The sequence below is a fragment of the Rhodnius prolixus genome, unplaced genomic scaffold, assembly GCF_049639745.1.
Source record: "Rhodnius prolixus isolate KJV_2025 unplaced genomic scaffold, Rpr scaffold_12, whole genome shotgun sequence".
NCBI classification, from domain to species: domain Eukaryota; kingdom Metazoa; phylum Arthropoda; class Insecta; order Hemiptera; family Reduviidae; genus Rhodnius; species Rhodnius prolixus.
The window spans coordinates 14,547,280-14,567,250 of record NW_027411635.1 but is presented as its reverse complement, the minus strand read 5'-3'; the positions used below and the strand labels follow the sequence as shown (position 1 = coordinate 14,567,250).

General features: G+C 33.9%; 3 protein-coding genes across 4 annotated transcripts in view; 1 reads left to right on the top strand and 2 right to left on the bottom strand.

The window, feature by feature from the left end:
• The window catches only part of LOC141461845 (glucose dehydrogenase [FAD, quinone]), a 35,321-nt gene extending 29,422 nt beyond the window's left edge, over positions 1–5,899 (bottom strand). Inside the window, exon 1 of the mRNA XM_074143238.1 lies at positions 5,732–5,899. The gene's annotated coding sequence lies outside the window, so the exon portion shown is untranslated. The remainder of the gene's footprint in view (positions 1–5,731) is intronic.
• The window catches only part of Flo2 (flotillin-2), a 166,015-nt gene that overhangs the window by 92,926 nt on the left and 53,118 nt on the right, over positions 1–19,971 (top strand). The window contains exon 1 of one of the 2 annotated variants that reach the window (XM_074143241.1): positions 4,428–4,470. The exons of the other annotated variant lie outside the window; for it this stretch is intronic. The gene's annotated coding sequence lies outside the window, so the exon portion shown is untranslated. Of the gene's footprint in view, positions 1–4,427; positions 4,471–19,971 lie in introns of those variants that run through there. 2 annotated transcript variants of the gene reach the window in all.
• The window catches only part of LOC141461843 (glucose dehydrogenase [FAD, quinone]-like), a 30,397-nt gene continuing 18,435 nt past the window's right edge, over positions 8,010–19,971 (bottom strand). Inside the window, exons 3-9 of the mRNA XM_074143233.1 lie at positions 15,500–15,673; positions 14,335–14,563; positions 12,912–13,241; positions 12,527–12,698; positions 12,079–12,274; positions 10,319–10,530; positions 8,010–8,646 (exon numbers count right to left, since the gene is read on the bottom strand). Coding sequence (XP_073999334.1) covers positions 8,334–8,646; positions 10,319–10,530; positions 12,079–12,274; positions 12,527–12,698; positions 12,912–13,241; positions 14,335–14,563; positions 15,500–15,673 — 1,626 coding nt within the window. The 3' untranslated portion in view covers positions 8,010–8,333. The remainder of the gene's footprint in view (positions 8,647–10,318; positions 10,531–12,078; positions 12,275–12,526; positions 12,699–12,911; positions 13,242–14,334; positions 14,564–15,499; positions 15,674–19,971) is intronic.

Below are 19,971 nucleotides of genomic sequence, written 5' to 3'. Positions count from 1 at the left end.
TCCTCTCCTATTCGATGTACAGCGTCGAGACCTCCAAAAGGCACATCTACATAAAATTCCGAATCGAATGACACCTCATTCATGAAAATCGGTTCACGCGTTTAGGCGCTACGTTGTTTACAAAAAAGGTAACAAGAACAACAACAACAAGAAGAAGAAGAACAAGAACAAGAACATTTTTTGAAAAAGCCGTTTTTGCTCATTTTCGGCAACTTTTTTCTCGAAACCTATTAAGTCTGGGTTGTTGTAAAAAAAATTACAGTTATAAAGGAGGATTTGCCCTTTTTTTTTTAAAGAAAATTTGGGAATTTTATCTTTTATAGAAAAAGAGAAAAAAATTGTCAAAGTTGGGTGTTTTTCAACGTTACGCTTTTTCGTGCAGTTTTTGATCATCAACCCTTATACAATTGTCCTACCGGACAGTTTTAATAAACGGTGTCAAGGCCATTTTTCCCAATTTTTTATGTTAACCATTGTCAAAACCAGTGGCCCTTATGTAATTTTGATCAGTTTTTTGGCCTTCACTGCGCCAAAAATGAAGATACAGCATCGGGGATGGAAAATTCGAAAACTAGACCTAGAAAACAGAGTTTATTTAGTGGATTTCCGCTTTCCTAAAACGTTATTAGCGATTGGTCCGTTTTAAATGGATTACCCTGTATATATTATAAATATAAACACGCTTCGCTACTAGTACAAACTATAACGAGTAGGCCTGGGTAGCGCAGTCGTTGAAAGAGGATGATTTTTAGAAGGATTCAAAAAAAATCAGAGCAGCATTCACCTGGATCGTGTTGAAGAGTTGTTACAAGTCTGTTTGATTTAGCCCCTTCTCCTCTCTTTTTGTTAATTAGTAAACAAAACCGATTAGCATTTAAAGCTTAACCGACTAGCTTAACTAATAAGGTGTTAAGTAGATAACTATACAGCAGCCTTCATTGAATATGGTGGTAGCGTTTTTGACAGTTCTAGGGTAGATTAAGCTAGCTAATTCCTCTATCAAAAAAGATGTGTAAATGTAAGGGGAAATAGGAAGCAATTTCAGTAAAGAATCGGAATTAATGGTGAATAATTTAAGATAGAAGTAGAGCACATGTGCTCCTTGGTTACTCTGTTTGCATGCAATTAATTTCTTAAGGAAGTAAAAAATAAATAATTCAACTAGTGAAAGTTATGTACGTAAACCATTTAGTAATTTCTAAATATTAAGATGATATGTTGCATACTTAATATTGTGCTGCTTTACTTTAATTTAGGATTTTTTTTTTGTTTCCTTTAGAAAATCTGTTCATTGGTGTTCGGTAACTTGTGAAGCAGTAGAATATCAATTTTCTTAGAGAAATATTTCAAATAAAATTGATAGGCCTTTTTTTTCAGAATGTTCTCATTAAAATTAAATAATTTTTATTATCATTTATTTATTATTATTATGTAACTTTATTACATATCGTAAAAAATTACTCATACTTTAATTTAGCTCATCCAACAGTTACAAAATTTAGTTACACGCGGGACTCGAAACTAGGAATCTTTGGCGAGGAATCGGTCCAAATAAAAACAACAACTCCGTCTTTACGGCCAACGTTTCGACAAATATATTGTCTTCTTCAGAGCCTGGATATTACAAATACAAAAAAAAAAACAATTTAGAGCGTCAGTAACATAGAAAATCAGTAATATAAAAATAAATACAATATTTTTTTTATAATTATAATTGAAACTTACGTGGCTATGCGGCTTGGTTAAGTCCAGGCTCTGAAGAAGACAATATCTTTGTCGAAACGTTGGCAAAAAAAGACGAGTTGTTGTTTTTATTTGGACCGATTCCTCGCCAATCTTGAATCCTTAGTTCAATCCTTGGTTACGAAATCTAGATATTCATACTAGGAATATTTCTTTTACAATTCCCTCTCATAACCACTACTCTAAACTCGTCCTATTTTTATTTATTTATTTTTTTTTAAAGAAAAATAGGTTTCTTGTGTTTCTTAATAATTATAATTTAAGGCGCCACGGGTAGCCAAGCGGGTTAGAGGCGTTGCCCGCAAAGCTATGAAGTATTTTGTGGTATAGCGGGTTCGATTCCCTGGTCTAAGCCCTTGGATTTTATTTAATGGTTAATTTGAGAAATTTATAGTAAAGTATGTTTGCTAGTCGCCTCCGTCTACGGTACCTAGATTTTGGTAGTTGGACATTGAAGCCCGCCTATAAAAATTGGCATTACTTTACTTATTTTTAATTTAAGTCGCTTCAACATCTTATGTTGGTCTTCTCAGTACACTGGACAGAGGTAAACTTTTATTTCTGTACGACAGAATCAGTAAATGCAGTGAGCGACACAAGCATCGTGAGTAAAAGCTAAAATTATGTACATCTAATGATGGATAGAAATCCAAAACAGTTTTAAGAAATCAAGATAATGAGTTTTTTCATTGACGGATAAAATGAATGTTGGCCCCTAATAGTTTTATCAATTAAAAATGAATTAATTACTAAAATTTTATTAATTAAAATTGCAATAATTGTAATAAGAGATCTTCCGAGTGAATTTTTCAAACCAGATTTGAAAAATTAGAGAAATAGCCACAAGATATGTCATTTATTATTATTATTATTTTTATTATAGAGGGTAAGGATTAGCTATGCGGTTAGCATACTGTACTCCCACGCGGAGGTCCCGGGTTCGAATCCCAGCAGCTGACCCTTAAATTTTTTCTGCCTAGGAGCTTCTTGCAGCTCATTCTCCGGTGATGGACAGTGTTGTCTGCTAAGAGAGGGCACTGTCCGGAGGCCCTCAGTACATTGAAAAAAAGCTCCGGGCGCAAATAACCTCAGATTCTTACGCGCCTTAAATCATTAAAAAAAAAATACATATATTTAAAATAATAGAATTAGGACACTCGTTTTGCGTAAATATAATTTATTTCTTAACAAATACCATTACGCAGCTATTTAATTACGCATTATTACTTTTTTTAATTGTAGACTAGAAATTAAGGTGTTGTATATACTTAATAACAATTTGCATAATCAGAGTACTCGTACAGTTGCTAAATTATATTTTAAGTGCAAAATCGGAACGCTTAGATTGTTTGAAAGCTAGGTTTAATAAATAGTTCTAACTTTATTGTGTTCATCATTATTTTCTAGAATTATAGTCTAAACTATTTCGATGCTTTTTGCTTTGTTTTTTTATAGGGGTATCAGAGAGAGAAATTTGATAACAAATACTTGAAAACTTGACTGGACATAAAACAGTTAGATACGCAAAACATGCTTTTGGTTTGCTTTATCTTTTTGTTAATTATTATCTTTAGATGCCCCATACACCATTAATAAATATTATACAGATTTTATTGGCTAATTATCGCTTGACGAATATGGCAAAGTGAGAAACGGTTATTTAAAAGAAATCAAAAATTGTTAATACAATGAGTTTGTTTCATTAGCTTGAAGTACGATACTATTTAGCGATGTATCAAAAGTTGCTGCACATTATTTCTTAATACTTTGAGACTGTTTTCAAAAAATTGCTGTTAAATCATTTCCAATTCCTTGATTATTGCTTAGGATGCTCTTTTTTTTTTTTGAGGTGAGCAAAGGTTTAAGATGGTTGGTTGAACGAACCTTGCTTTAAATTCTAGAAGTCTAAAAAGCTGCTTCTAAAGTTAGCTAGTTTGGAAAACGCATTAATAGCGATTCGCCCCCTTGTTTTTTTTTTTTTTTTTATCAGATGAATCCGATCCCTGCTGCAAAAATCAAAATGCAAAGAAGGTTTTGGAACTGCGGAGGTGAGATTTTTCTCCAATCTCCCTTCTTCTCCTTTAGAGACACTTTTCAATGTTGCCGATTATACTAGCAGTTGCTTCCCTTCATTATTGTTATTATGGATGAACTGGCTTGTGTTGGCGCCCTCTCTAGGGCTCTTAATAATAATAATCTAAAACGTTCATGGTACTTTTTCTTAAGATACATCCTCAAGATCCTCAGAATGGTTCAGATCTTCTTTTCTTGCTTGCATTCTCTAGGCTTTTGCCTAAATTTTAATGTAGCCTTCATTTCCTTGGAATCTTTCTAAAAGGATCAATTATCAAATCCTACTAGGATCGATCCTTCAACTGCTTCAATATAAATTTATTGTGCAATCTTATCACCTTTCAACCGCTCTCCTTCAACTGACCTTGTCTATAAATCGAAATAGCTGCGTATCGCTTCATAGCATGATCATCTAACAGCCACCACCCTAAACTTTATAGTTACATGTATCATGTGTAGATCTAATTTTTTCCTAGCCAGATTACACCAATAATTTAAACAATACTTAATGCATATTCTTGTCCCAGCATACGTTTTGTATAAATTTTATTTAGTTTTTTTTTTAATTAAATAATTAACCTCGTATTTATTGATTTGTTTCAGGTACGAATCTAACTCATCACTAGGCTCTTCAAACTAAGGAAAACATCAGCTGTATGTAATAACTTTCCTAATACTGAATTGTACAATTATTTAAATGAAAAATCAAATACTTTTTCTGTTATACGGAAGCTCAGTTATTAATAAACACCCTCTCAAAAACTGCCTGCAGTAAAAAATCTTCAAAAGACTAACCGACAGACTATATAGGCAATTATGTTTTGTCCATATAATAATCAATAATTCTGTTAAAATAGTCTGATGTGATGCGAGTATAATTCGCAGATTATTATAACAGCTTTAATTAACGTACTCGTAATTGACTCTGTTAAATATTTATTTTTTATTCTGTTCTATTTTATTACTATTCAAGTAATTGTCGTCTTTAGAAACGAGCTAATAAATGATATTCTAGTCTTGTAACGAGTAAAATTGATAAAAAAAATTAAGGCATTCAGCGTGGCCTATCATTTCCAAATTGTGTCTTGGTGCGCTTTTGAGAAAACTGTTCATTAGTTTCTCTGGTTTTATTTATTTTCAGCCTATTTACAAGTTTTCATCCATTTGTGGCACCTGAATTTTTGAAAAAAAAAAAAACAACAACGCTACCTCTCGAATGTTGAATATTCTTTATATCAAACCAGCTATTAATGAATTTGCTTAATTGGAACATTAAAAATTGCGTTATACGTATATTATGACACTAAACGAAAATAACTATTTTATTATGAACGCTAAAACTTGGAACTTTTTAATTGCCTTTGAAAAAAATTAATTAATTTAATGATTTTTAAGAAGTTATGATAACTTTCTACAAAATTTACCAACGTAAGTACTCTTATTTTCTGAAACGTCCCTTTGTATTTGATTTTTAAATTCACCGTACTTGATTTCAATTTAACTTTTTTCTTCTTTTGAATTTGTACAAATTTAATTTGGCCAAGAAATTCATTATTAATTATTGGCTACTTTTTCAGGCGGGCTTTACGTCTAATTTACAGATTAGGTGTCGTGGACAGAGGCGACTAGCTAATATAAAAACTTTACTAAGTTCTCCATATTTAAACATTAAATAAAAACTAAGGACTAGAGACCGGGAATCGAACCTAGTACCACAATAGAAATTAGCTTGGCAGGTCTCGCCTCTTAACACGCTCGGCTATCGTGGCCACTAATGTCTCAGACGTTTTTAAATGTCCGTCTTTAGTTTTAACAGCTGAACGTTTAAAAAAAAAACTCTAAATGTATATATTTTTTTAAATAATTAGATTAGAAAATTAAGAATAACATAAACACAGATACAATATTTACTTACGCGCGTGTGTATGTATGTGTTTATGTTGTCTTCATGTGGGTGAAAGGTAGACAAGTGACTTTCACTGGCCACAGCTATCCCTCCTTAACACTCTCTCTCAGCATTACGGGTTTTGTCGGCGAGGAAACACTTCACCTGGCGCGTCTTGTGTTGCTCACCCAGTCACATTGCTAACACGACTGTATGTGGGGCTCCGGTTCTTGTCTGCCCCATTTATAGTGGGAGTATTTTCTACTTTTCAGTTACCCCACTTCACTTTCTGTCCGGGCAATGGTACTACACTCGTTTTCTTGAGTATCACACTACACTTCTTCAAAATTTTATATTTAATGAGCAAATTTATATAACAAAATAGCTGGTGTGAATAATCATAGGAGACATTCTTTCATTTAAATTTAATGAACAGTTACATAAACATAGCATTCATATTTTAATTTTGTTCACGTAATGCGGGTTACATGACAGTTTTATCAGTAGTTATTCTAGCTGATTTATAAAATTACAAAATTAGCGAATTAATTTTGAAATTTGGGCGATATGGAAGCATGATTACAACCATCAGATAGGACAGTTTGTATAAGGGATGATCGTCAAAAACTAAAACTACACGAAAAAGCTGTAACATTGAAAAACATCCAACTTTGACAATTTTTTTCTCTTTTTCTATAAAAGATAAAATTCCCAAATTTTCTTTAAAACTTGAGCATGTCCTCGTTTATAACTGTATTTTTTTTTTTTTGCAATTATGTAGATAATTAGCTTTCGAGAAAAAAAATTCCAAAAATGGGCATAAACGGTATTGAATTCATAAAATGTCATTAGATTTGAAATTTTGTATCTGCCGTTTAGAAGGTTACGATGCTGTACTTAAAAAGAGGAGTTAGCTCAACATACGTGAAGCCCCCCACCACTCTAGAACTATTATAACTCTCTATAACTAGGGGCGAATGTTGGTCTAGTGGTCAAGAGCGTGGCTTTATGTGTAGAAGATCACCAGTTCGAATCCCGCGTATAAGCTACATTTTTATTTGATAGCAAAAATTTGTTTATAGTAAAGTATGAGCTTCTGCCCCCTGTTCACGACACCTAATTGTTTAGTTGGACGTTAAGCCTCGCCGGACAAAAAAATAGGCGATTACGTTACTTAGCCGGATTTTGACAAAATTTGAGAAGGATTAAGTGGACAATCAGTCGTCTATTTCAGCACAACGTGCCATTCGAAATTCGTGTTCAGAGAAAAATACTCCGATTGTGTCAGATTCGCAGTTTAATTGTAATCACAGTTAATTTTCCTTTCTCGTCATAATAAGGAGTACCATAATCGTAGTTTACTTTTTCTTACCTCTCTTAAGGAGAAGTACCGTATTCGCATTTTAGTTTCTTTTATTCCTAAGTTAGAGAAGTAATGTAATCGCAGTATAATTTCTCTTCAACCTCTTAAGAGGAAGTATTGAAATCTAGGTATACTTAGTCTTACCCCTAGTAATGGGAAGTAAAATATTCAAAGATGTTCTGTAATCTTACCTCTTTCAATTATATTTATTGTAATCAGAGTATAATTTCCTTTACTTCGCTTAAGTGGTAGTAATCAACTCACAAGTGTATTGATATTGTTCAAAATTTTTTTATACCACATTCAATCTATAAGAGTTTCTGATTTTATAATGATCTGATGATTGTGAAGCAAGGTATTCTGAGTTTTAATTAGACCATAATTTAATTATGAAAAGTTTAGCTGCCATTTTCTTATTATTATTTCTTATTATTTATAAATCATTCCGTAAATCTTAGCCTAATTTTGAATTCAAGTAAAAATTACTTTTCTTTGTACATAAATCAGAAACTTGAATGGTCTAAATAGTCAATTTATTAGTGTACGTCAAGATTTGATTATTTCATTCGAAACAATCAAAACGTTAAAGAAGAACCATTGGAATCGCTTACAAAAAAAAAAAAAAATTGACTTATTTTAGTTTCCAGTGACTTTAATTTGTAAATTATGGGATACAACAGATCAGCATTGGATTTTAGAAATGAAAACAAATAAATAAAATGAATACAAATATATTTTAAATAAATAAGTTTGTTAAAACAAAAATCAATTACAAATTCATATAAAACTTACGTAAGCGTTCATTATTTAAGAATAATAAAAAAGTTTTTCAGTGCTTCGCTTATAATTACAGCGAGGTAGATATTATATTTTACATATATTTGGTAACAATGGCAACATTATATTTTGATATAGTTGCTTTTGAGCGCATATCTGGGTTTGAAAGGTTTGAATTCTCTGGTATTACTTCAGATACTTGTCGGCCATTTAGAGCTTCAGGAATTGGTTTCTTAAATTTAGGAACCAAGTTTTATTTTACTTTTATTTTGGTTATTTCCGGTTACTGCTTCGACGAAAGCTGGAGACAGACTTCTTTCTTAGGAGAATCCTCAGTAAAATGATACCAGACATTCACTTCATACACAACTGGTTTTCTACTTTTTAGCCAGCCATATTGACTATTCGATTTCACCCCATTTGGAGTTACAACTAAATCTTGAATTATTTCTATCTATTTATTTACTTCTCTCTTTTATATAATATATTTTGTCAACTTTTCCAATCCTCAACAATCATATCTGAACCTTTTTCACCAATCATAATGGTCGGTGCATTTATATTACCAGTAGTTATTAGAGGCATAATTGAAGCATCAATAACTCTTAGATTTTTTACACCATAAACTTTTAGTCGAGGATCTACAACAGCCCAAGGATCTGATGTTGGTCCCATTTTAACCGATCCAGACATATGGTAAATTGTCATTGTATAGTGTCGTATGTAACAATCCCAATATTCATCTGTATACTCGGGTAGATTTTTACATCCAGGTATTAATTTATTGTGAAATCTGGCTCCAAATCTGTTGCAAAAAAAATATATTAAGAAAAGTTGAATACTTGTAACGCTCCTTCTTATAATTATGATTACTGCTTCCCAGTTAGAGTGATGATGTAAAGAGATAAAGAGAAAATGATTGGGCAGCTCTAATAAACGCCACAACATCTGCAGTATCTGCGACGATACTTTAGCGAAGTTTTAGAACAACTACAATTCTCTCAAACGGACCTGGAGCTGATGAACAAAGAATATTTAGAAGCCAGGACAGTTAACCAGGTTTTGGAAGAGGATTTGCACTTCCTAGGACCCTACCCAGATTCTACCAGCTTGTAGGGAGTTCCTTAATTAATCCATATTAATATTAATATGTGATAATTGTAATACATTACACTGAAATTGGGCTTAAATTTAAAGAGAAAGCCTAACATTCCGTTTTGCCTAGAAATTAATCAAATTCGCAAAAAATTGTTCATAAAATTGTAGAACTACACATGCGCAGTAGGTATACGAAGTTTAAAGTAAAGCTTAGGAGCTGTTTTTGAGAAAATCTCAAAAAAAATGAAAAATCTTTTCAGAATCTATTCATAGTAGTAAAAATACTTTTTTGGGGAAAATTTGGGGATTCCAAAACTGGAATATGTCTGGTGAAAAATCAAAATAGAAAATTTGACATTAGATTAGATTAGACTAGGGCGGCCTCAGGGCCTACGCCACTGCGACCCCTTTGGGTCTATTGTGGCTCCCCTCACTTTAGAGCTCACCCTCCAGACCTGTCCTTTTAATTAGACTCTTAATGTTGGAGAGTGACTTTTGGGTAAAACTCACAGGCCTTGGTTTCTCCTCCCCGAGAAGTAACATCCTTAGCCACACGAGCCCCTCACACTGACACAACACGTGTAGTGCCGTTTCCTCCTCTTCCTGACAGAACCTACAAATGCTATCATCTGCCAGGCCCATGCGATGCATGTGTTTTCTGAGTCTGCAGTGGCCAGTTAATAGGCCTACAATCATCCTGATAGCCCCACGGCCTTGACGGATTAATTCTGCAGTCAGCCTCGGCGAATAGCCTTTAATAAACTCTTTCGCCTGTCTCTGCCCAGTGGTGGCAAGCCACCACTCCTGAGACCTACTCTGCACCCATAAGTTAATGGTCGCAGTCTTAACACACTTCGGAACCCCAAAACAGGGCTCCGGGCCAACGAAGTATCCCGCAGAGCCTTCTCGGGCCAATAAATCTGCCGCTTCGTTACCCTTATGTCCTGAATGACCAGGTACCCAGACCAGAAAGACCTTATTTTGGTCACTAATTTCCTTCAGGGCACCCAGACAGTCCCAAACCAGTTTTGAGTTAACCTGATAGGAACTAATTGCCCGTAGAGCAGCCTGACTATCCGAGAAAATTATGACCTTAGAATTAATAATTCCTCGCCCTTCAATCTCGGTAGCAAAATTTGACATGATCTAACATACTCTGAGAAATATTAAAAAGAATAGAAGTTGTTCTCCAACCAAAAATGCAAAAGTTATGCTAAATGAGCCTCTTTCGATTACACTGCCTGAGAACAGAACTCATCTTATTTCCTAGTTTATTCTGAGTACCTAAAAATGTATTGTTAGAACGATTCTCTAACTGTAAATTAGGGTACTGCTGATTCCTTAATTTATGTAACATATTTACAAAAAAACTAAATAACCTTTTCATAGCTTGAGTTTCACCAATAGCCAATCCAGCTTTCAGACCTTCCCTAAGTACTCGTACATCTTCTGGATGGGTTAAATAGTTGTGATAGATCAGCGGCGCCTGAAAAGGATCTTTATTCTTTAGCCTAATCGATCCTCGACTTTTTGGTCTCATTATCATTGGAAACACTCCGAATACATCTCTGTTATTGATCTCTTTAAATACCTAAAATGCACAACAAAATTATTTTATTATTTTATAATTAATTTTCATTACAAAAATTAAATTAAATAAGGTTTGATCGTCAAAAACTGCAATATATGAGCCTTTCATTGCACAACTCGATCAACTCCATAAAACAAAAGATAATGGAGAATTGTGATGAAATAATGTACATGGTTTTTTAAAATTCCGTTTATAACATAAATTCAAATAAATTTACTGATATCATTCAAGCGTCTGCTACATGAATTTGAGTTGAATTATTGCAAAGATTTATATTAGAGCACTGGAGTTAATCAAAATGGCTTCTGAAATAAATTATTTATTATTCAATGGTGGCTAATCTTTATTATTTGGGAAATTTATTTTAAATATAAAAAGAACCATTTGCATTAACTCTTTAAATTAAAGATATTTTCAAAAAGTGGAGTTAATCGATTTGTGCAGCGAACGGCTCATATAATTGGAGTTTAAAGGCTATAGGCACGTTATTTGAAAAATAGGTCCCCTATAAAGGCAATTGAAGGCGCTACTGCTGAGGTAGTTGGCAGTAGCACGAAATTAGTTCTTAGGAGTTTGGCTGTAAGGAGCACCAATACTTTCCAGAATTATATTATTAGATACCCAAATATTAGGAGATATAGTGGGGCTGTACAAGATTGGAATCAAGAAGAAGATCAGGTTAAAGGGAAGGGATTATCTGTAGAAGAGGAATCCTAGGATTTACTAACTGAAGAGGAAAGACAACTAAGAAAATCCTCAGCGGGAGACAAAAATAACTAGTCGATATAAAAAATCCAGACTGTTGTCTACTTTGAAGTGGAAGCGGACCGTAACAAGATCTTCATTGAGAGCGGTGGTACTTCAGGGACTCAAGATTTGAAAAAGAATAAGTGTGAATCTCAAATATATCCATAGACCTTATTAAATCGACCTAAGAATAGATAAATAATAGAAAATTACGTAAAAGTAAAGTAAGGTAAAGTAATCGCCTATTTTTTCTGGCGGGGCTTAACGTCCAACTACCAATTAGGTGTCTAAGACCGGGGAATCGAACCCAGTATCACAATACATATTAGCTTTACAGGTCTCGCCTCTAACCGCTCGGCCACCGTGGCGCCTTAGAAAATTATGTATTTACAATTTTGATAATTAAAATAGAACTCTCAGACTGTCCTCCAGAACATTGAATTTGTTTTCCTAACGTTTCTCTGAATCCCTACAATGATTCGCACTCTCCTTTTCTTATTTGTGTTGTGCTTAAAGTCCCAAAAGATATTATTTTCTAATTTTAAAAAAAAAATATGTATTTTGGGAGAATTTAGGTTGTATTTATTTAGTTTACGCATCGCTTCCTCCATATTGAATTGTTAAATCTTAGTTTTCCATTTGGCTCACCCTCTTACTTCGCCGAAACTTTTGAAACCGCATCTCCCAGTTGAACACAGTTTACTTGATTTAAGATTACTTTAAAAACTATTTCTACAATACTAGCAATAAAAATAATTTCATCACAGAATAAAAAGGGAAAGTTTATGTTAAAAATACTACCGAATCGTAGAATGTATCAGCCAGACAATGTGCTCGTTTAACGTTAGATCCGCCATCAGAATTAGTGCTAGCCGAGGTAAGCATAAGTTCAATATCAGGCCAATCGTCTGTGGCGTTACCAAATTTAGTGGTAAGAAATGCAACAGTTTCCAAGCCTACTGAAGATGTCAATGGACCTTCTCCAGAGACAGCGTATCTGTAAAAGTTTTTAAGATCAGGTTTTTTCAAAAAATTTCTTTTTCATTTCAAATTATGAAAGATTTTAAGTGAATAAATAATAAATTGATGAAACATGTCTCATTTTGAGTCTTTATTAGCATAATCATGAGATAGTTTTTGTGACTCACCTAATTGCAGAGTTGGCGTTCACAACTCGACTCATGACTAGTGATATAGTCTCAGTTTGAGTCTTTATTATCATTAACATGAGATACTTTTTGTGACTCACCTAATTGCAGAGTTGGCGTTCACAACTCGACTCATGACTAGTGATATAGGATGGTCTATCAGAAAGGCCATCCCACCGACAGCTATGTGGTCCATTACATTTTCTCCAACGCCTGGTGAATCAACTACTACTCCAATTCCATGTTTTTCAAGTTGTTCACGTTGTCCAATACCTGTAAATTAAAATGAAAATTAGTGAAATTTGTTATTCCGAATGTGTTATTTTATTATTATTATCTTTATTTGTATAGAGATACAATGTATCTGTTACAAAGGAGTTCAAGTTCATGTTCACTTTCTAAACTTTGCAAAGTGTAAGATCTTAGTTTTAAATCTTTCGATCGCCCTGAAAGAAAAGTGATATTACAAGACATTACATTACTAACCAGAAAGCATAAGAAGTTGAGGAGAATTTACAGCACCCGCCGACAAAATTACTTCTTTTCTTGCTCTGACAACGCCTAGTTTACCATCCCTAAAATACTGTACACCTACAGCCTTCTTAGAGCCATCTATCAAAATTTTGGTCACCATTGTATTCAAAGCAATGTCCAAATTGGATCTCAGTCTAACTGGATTTAGAAAAGCTTTAGCCGATGACACTCGCATGCCTCTTCTTGTTGTAAACTGGAACAAGGCGAATCCGGTTTGGCTTTCACCGTTAATATCTCTTATTGGATAACCCATCTCTTCTCCAGCTTGTAAGAAAGCTAAACCTGTAAAATTTAACAGAATTTTTAGTCTGTTTCACTTAAAAATGAACGTGTTACTCTAAAAAAATACTTTGCAAGTTACAAGGGTTTGCCACTTTTTCAGAGATCAGAGAAAATAATTAAATGTGGAAAATATTGGACATGATTATGCATGCCCATGGATATGCGCGAGGAGAATATACTTCCCTGAAGTGACACCTGTTAGATTTTTCCAGAAATATTATTTTATGGGGATTCGAAGGATTGATGTTAGATTAGATTAGATTAGAAAGCAGGACAGGACCTATGCTCCAAGGCACCGCAGCCACAAGAGGCTTATTGTGCCATCCTCTTTGGATCTAGTAGACGGAACCTCACCTACTAAATAGGTTGAGGACTTTCCCTATCAGTTTCTTCTGCGCTACATTCTTCTTTGGCCTCAAAGTTCCAAAGATCCTCTTCCTGACACAGTCTGCATAACGGTTCCGAGCTAATAAGCCCTATCTTGTGTAGGTGCTTCCTTAACCTGCCTTGTCTCGTGAATAGGCCTGTAATCAGAGTAATCTGATTTCTGCCCAAGCCTAGAGGCTCTTCGCTTCCTTTATTTACGAGTACATAGCCAAGGGCATGACACTCTTGCTGTGTTTAACCCCAGGACACATCACCCAGTTCTTTTCATGCTCTCTCCAAATCCAATCTCTGAGAGCCACACGAACTACACCCTTGGTGATCCCCAGGACTGGTTCCAGGCCAATGAATGGAGTGTTATCTCCATTCCTAGCCAGCAGATCGGCTGTTTCATTCTCCCTTTGATCCCTAATGACCCGGCACCCATTCCAGTCGTACTTTATTGTGCCAAGCCAGTTGTTCCAGGGCCTTTTTACATTCCCAAACCAGGGAAGAGGTAGTTCTGATGGAAGTAAGAGCCTTCAGTGCAGCTTTGAAGGATTGATGTTAAATAAGTTCCCTAAATTGTCATTTTATTATTATTATTTTCCCTGCCGGTGCATGGCCAACCTGGCCATCAGCTTATTATCGATTTTCTACAGCGTTGTGACTTCATGTATTCTAGAATTTAACCCTTAGGCACTTGATACAGCGGAAGTTACCAACAAACCTAGGGGTGTGTGCCATGGCGCGTCATCCACTGTCAGATAGCCGCCCGTAGAGTGGTATCGTTTATTTCTAGATAAATATGGATTCCTTTGATCTTGTGATTTTAAAAAATATGGCAGCACTTCTTCGAAACTCCATCCTGTATTGCCCATTTCCGCCCAATTGTCATAGTCCTTTTTATTACCTCTGACATAGAGCATTGTATTTAGCACACTGGATCCGCCAATAACCTGCAACATTTATAAATTATTATAAATTGACTGGTAGATACATTTTAAGTTACCGCGGCACTCTGACAAACAAGATTCAACCTCATTTTAGGCCCTCATTTGTTTAACTCTACAGTTGCTTATTGCCTTGGGAATTGGTAAACATGTGAAAGTTTCTATTGCTAGAGATATAATAAGTGATTTAGAACAAAAGACTGCCTAGTTTGGCTTTTATTAATAAATATTTAGCTAATGTTAATGCCGTGTCTAGGTGATATGAATAGCAATTAGTCGGGACTGGCTGAACCTCTGCACTACAGGTGATTTGCTTTATGTAAGCCTGTTCGCCCAGGTACCTTGTTGCCAGCAATTCAGTTATGTAAGTCCTAACCTAACTTCGATTAACTTCAAATTAAGTTTTACCTTTCGCTGAAGAAAACTAAGTTACATGACTTCTTCATAATGCAGTACTTATGGTCGCCAAAAATACATTTCTTCACGCTCTAATTTTAATTTTCACTAGGCAAGGGTAAATATTGTGAACTTGTATTTTCTAATTCAATTTTTCTCATACAATTTTTTTGTTTTATGATCAATTAAATAAATATCCCCAAATATCAGGGGAATCGAACCCAGAACCACAATGCATCCTAGCTTTGCTGGCCACGGCTCGAACCGCTCGGCTATCGTGGCGCCTTTTAAAGTATATATATGTATATAATGTACAATAATTAATGCAACAGGCAATGCGCTTAAATATTTTTGGTCTTCAAAAGAGTTTTAAAATTTTTAATCTCAAGAATTCAATACAAAAATTTGAAATTTAGCGTGGAAACTCTCTTTTAAATATTTGAAACACAGCAAAAGCAAGTAAAATTTTGGGGAATTTATATAAAATATTAATTTGAATAATAAAACAAATTTTTTGACAGAGAATATTTCAACAAGTTAACAAACCTTGCCCCTAGTCCAACAACAGCGTTTCTCCTTCATCGCCAGACAGGCTGAATTACTGGGTTCTGTCTTGTACTTCCAATCATAACGGCTGCCGTGAAGGTACAATGACAATATAGGAACATCCGTGATCTCAGATTCATGATCTCCAGCCTCCAATAACAGAACTGACCATTCCTGTGTACATAATCATATTGGGTTTACTAAAGTCTACTTAAAGGACTGAAACACAGTCACACAATTTTTTGTTTTGATTTCCGTTTTAGAAGTTCTAAGTAACTAGTTAAGTAGAGGGTTTCATAGTAATTGGTAGGGCGAAGCAATGGAAATGGTTTTTACCAGATAAAATATGGGCACAGAAGTTTAACAGTAAGCTGTGTAACAACGACGAAGCACAAAATTTAAATCTTCAATCACCGGACACGTTTGACTTGAATACAATTTATAAATAATACAAAGTACAGTTGAGAAATAAGAAAAACTGTAGTAATTCTTAATAAGTTTATAGCTTGACCAATTTTAAAGTCGCCTGGAAAAAGAAGTCCCAATTTTGGGTATTTAAAAAAGAAAAAATTAAACCAAACAAAGAAAAGTCTATGTAACAAATTACGATAACACATGTGAAAATTTCGAAAACTCCGACAACTTCCACTAACAACAGTTTACGTAATGAAAATTATTTGAAAAATAGAATTTTCTACTGAGAAAAATTGTTAGGAGAACATACAGTGCTCAATTTAGCGGATTTCGAAGGTGCTTTAAGAAAGCGTTGTTATGACGCATGGCAAAAGCTCTACGATCTGGAAAAAGAAATTAAGGGTAAATATTACGCTGATTTACAGCCTAGGATCTCCAACAAGCCATGGTTTGTAGAAGTACTGGAGGGGGAAAGGCAATTTTACACAACAATAATGCGACTGAGGTTCAACCATAATCTCACAAATCCGCATCTGCACAAAATTAAGTTATTAGATAGTCCCAAATGTGATTGCAATAGCGGGCAGGATGGGGACATCGATCACCTCCTCTTCAGATGCAGCAGATATAATAGAAATAGAGACAAGTTCCTACAGGAATTGGCAACACATGTACGATTTCCCTGTAGCGCTAAAAGTATTTTAGCTATAATGAATCCTGATGCGCTACGAAGTATTTACAAATTCATTAGAGAGAATAAAATAAAAATATAGGATGCAGCTAAACTCCATAGTTGCGATTTTAGTTCTTAATTACTCACACAAGTACTATCATAACTACACTACTAATTACACCACTCTAAGCTCACATCAAATAACGAAGTCACATTCAGAGACCATTGTGTTGTTCTAGGAAGGAATGTCAGTACGCAGCGCTCAAGATATCCTTATCTCATGGAAGCCACGACGCAGAATGTAGTAGAAGAGTGGCTGGCATGACGAAGAAAGAAGGGAAAGAGGCTGCGCTATTCCTCAAATTGAATATTGGAAAAGAAGGGCTGGTTTTTTTCCACCAACATATTGGTAAATTGAGGCGCTAGGAGCCAACTGTAATTGTTCATACCAATATGTTGGTTTTTTCCAGCCCTCATATAAAGTAACTGGTTAATGTGCAAACAAGACCACTATAACAATAAATAAATAAATAAATAAATAAAATACTGAGAAAAATCGCCAGAACCCACAAACATTTTTTCAAATAAAGTGGCTTAACCAATTTTCTTCAACCAGTTTTGGCGTTTAATCGCTAATATTTGTATAAAAAAAGACACAGACATATTTCTGTTAGATTGTTCTGTTCTCTCATTCTGTGATTTGTTTTTTTGTAGTACTATACATCTTGTTTTGTGCCAATAATTTATAGTGGTTAGTGAAAGCATTAAGTTTATGCTCAGACGAGCAGAATATTTAACTATGAAACTTTCTAACAAACATTATAATTTTCGCTTAAAATAATTGGTTTCCTGAAATTATTCTCATAGACTATCTAAATTATTAACTAATTAATGATTTGTTTGTGTTGTCTTTTGTTTTTTTAAATTAATTTTCCAAATTTAACGAAAACAGAGGCAAAAGATTTGCTATTACTACCTAGGGCTAACTAAATTGCAACAACTTTTATTCAGGGAAAAATAAAGGTTTCAATTTAAAATATATAAAACTAGCTGTACCCGTTCACACGTTGCTGTGTTTGAACAAAAAGGCAGTTTTGATACCTCAAACATAGTCTATTAATGACCAAATATATACAATACATCGAAATGAAAATTAACAATAAAATTATCCCTACTTCAGTGTACAGTAGTGTCCTTGCAAAGGTAGCATTTCTACATAATGTGAAAAATTCAGTTAATGTTGTTGGAGGTGGTGACATTGCTCTTGCACGTACATTTTCTGATGTAAAGTACACACGCTGTCCATTTTCAAGATGTACTGCTAAATGAACAACCGTTGAATATCGTTCATGAATGGAAAATGATATACAGGTAATACGCCATACAGCCTCATTGCTACTTATGAAGCGTCCCAGTTGATATTGGGTGACTACATCGTTAGATGCAGTTGTATTTTCCACTCTAAACACTCCCATATCGCTTCCTTTGTTCACATATTTGCAAATATATTTTATAGCTTTCACTGAATTGCAGTACTCAGCATTATACGTTTTTAGTAGTAATGGAGAATATGGTACTACCCAACGATTATCAACGTCAATAGTATTGTTGAGTACTTTTAGTTTAATGGGTTTTCCACCATCTTCGGTATAATTTATTCTCGTATTAATAATTGCAAAAAACTGTTTTTCATGGTTTTCATGGTTACACTTTCAACAAATATTACTAATTAAATGTTATTTTGATATTTTTGGGATATTTGTTCGGGAGCACCTAGAACCCCAACTCTGATTTAAAAAAGAAAATCCAAAAACCTTCCCGGGGATATACCTAATAATTTCCCAAATTTTCACGGCGATTGGATGTAGGGTTTTTGAATCTATCGAGTACAAACAAACAAACAGACACGCATTCATTTTTATATATTATATAGATTTGTTTTGTTTTTAACTATAAAAAGTTTAAATAAAATCACTGCAGCTGTTTGCGAAAAAAAATCACAAAATAAGGACAAATCTATTCAGTAAACTGTGTTTATTGGTCAGTCGAATTTAGAAATTCACCAAGCTTCACTGGGAATCTTGATTTGTTAAATTACTAAAACTATTTTTTAAGATTTAAAAAAAAAAACTTGCCTGATTTCCAATATTACGAACGTGATTAGAAATTTGCCAAAGTAAATTATTACTTTCATTAAAATTGCGTAATAATATGTGGTACTTCTTAATCTCCTGGTGATTTGCAAAAGTACTTGTAATCGAATAATTTAAAATGCCTGTGACATTCATTTACATATATATTCTTACCACAACAAATCATTTTTTTTTTTTGTATAATTATAATGTATGACAGTGCAACACGATAAGTATAATTACGATTGTAATTATTGTTGCAAGAGCATATCGTATGAGCGAGCGTTTTGGCACCCAAATAGATTTACAAATAATCGGAAAGCGTAAAATATTTCATAATTTTTTAACAAAATTCTTTGTACAAAATGGTTACCTATACACAAATTTTGTTATTTACATAATAATCAACAGTAATTCGAGATACTTTTAAGATAAAGGAATTAAGATCGACTGTTTACGAGTATGTTCTACTTTCTCCTAATTGGGTTGTATTGCACCATTGTATGTTTGTTTTAGTTATTTATTGTAGGTAGTTGATTGCAGGTTAAGTTGTTATTCAATCGGTTCTTTTAAATGTAATTTTCGAATGAAATAACTGAAGAGCTGAGTTTAAACTATATTGGATCCGTACTGTTTTTTTTAAACCGGCCTAGTTTTAAAGCGTCTCACCTCATATATCCACAAAAAATTACTCTCCTGGTTGGATTTATTTTATTCTTTGGATTTTAATGTTTATTAATGTGCTTTTATACTTAGCTAATACTTTTCTTTCATTTGTAGTAAATGCAAACAAAAATTTTGTTCTCCATTGTCAACGTCAGTGGGAGAAGTAATTAAAACTGTCCGGTATGACAGGTTGTATAAGGGTTGATCGTCAAAAACTGCACGAAAAAGCTGTAACGTTTTAATACAACCAACTTTGACAATTTTTTTCTTTTTTCCTATAAAAGATAAAATTCTGAAATTTTCTATATAATGTAGGGCAAATCCTCGTTTATAACTGTAAATTTTTCTTCTAACAACCTAGATCTGATAGATTTTGAGAAAAAAAAGTTGCTGAAAATGAGTAAAAATGGCTTTTTTCAAAAATTGTTGTTACCATTTTTTGTAAACAACGTAGCGCCTAAACGCGTGAACCGATTTTCATGAATGAGGTGTCATTCGATTCGGAATTTTATTTTACTTTTGGGGGTCTCAACGCTGGGCATCAAATGGGAGAGGAGTTAGCCCCACTTATGTAAGGCTAAAATATT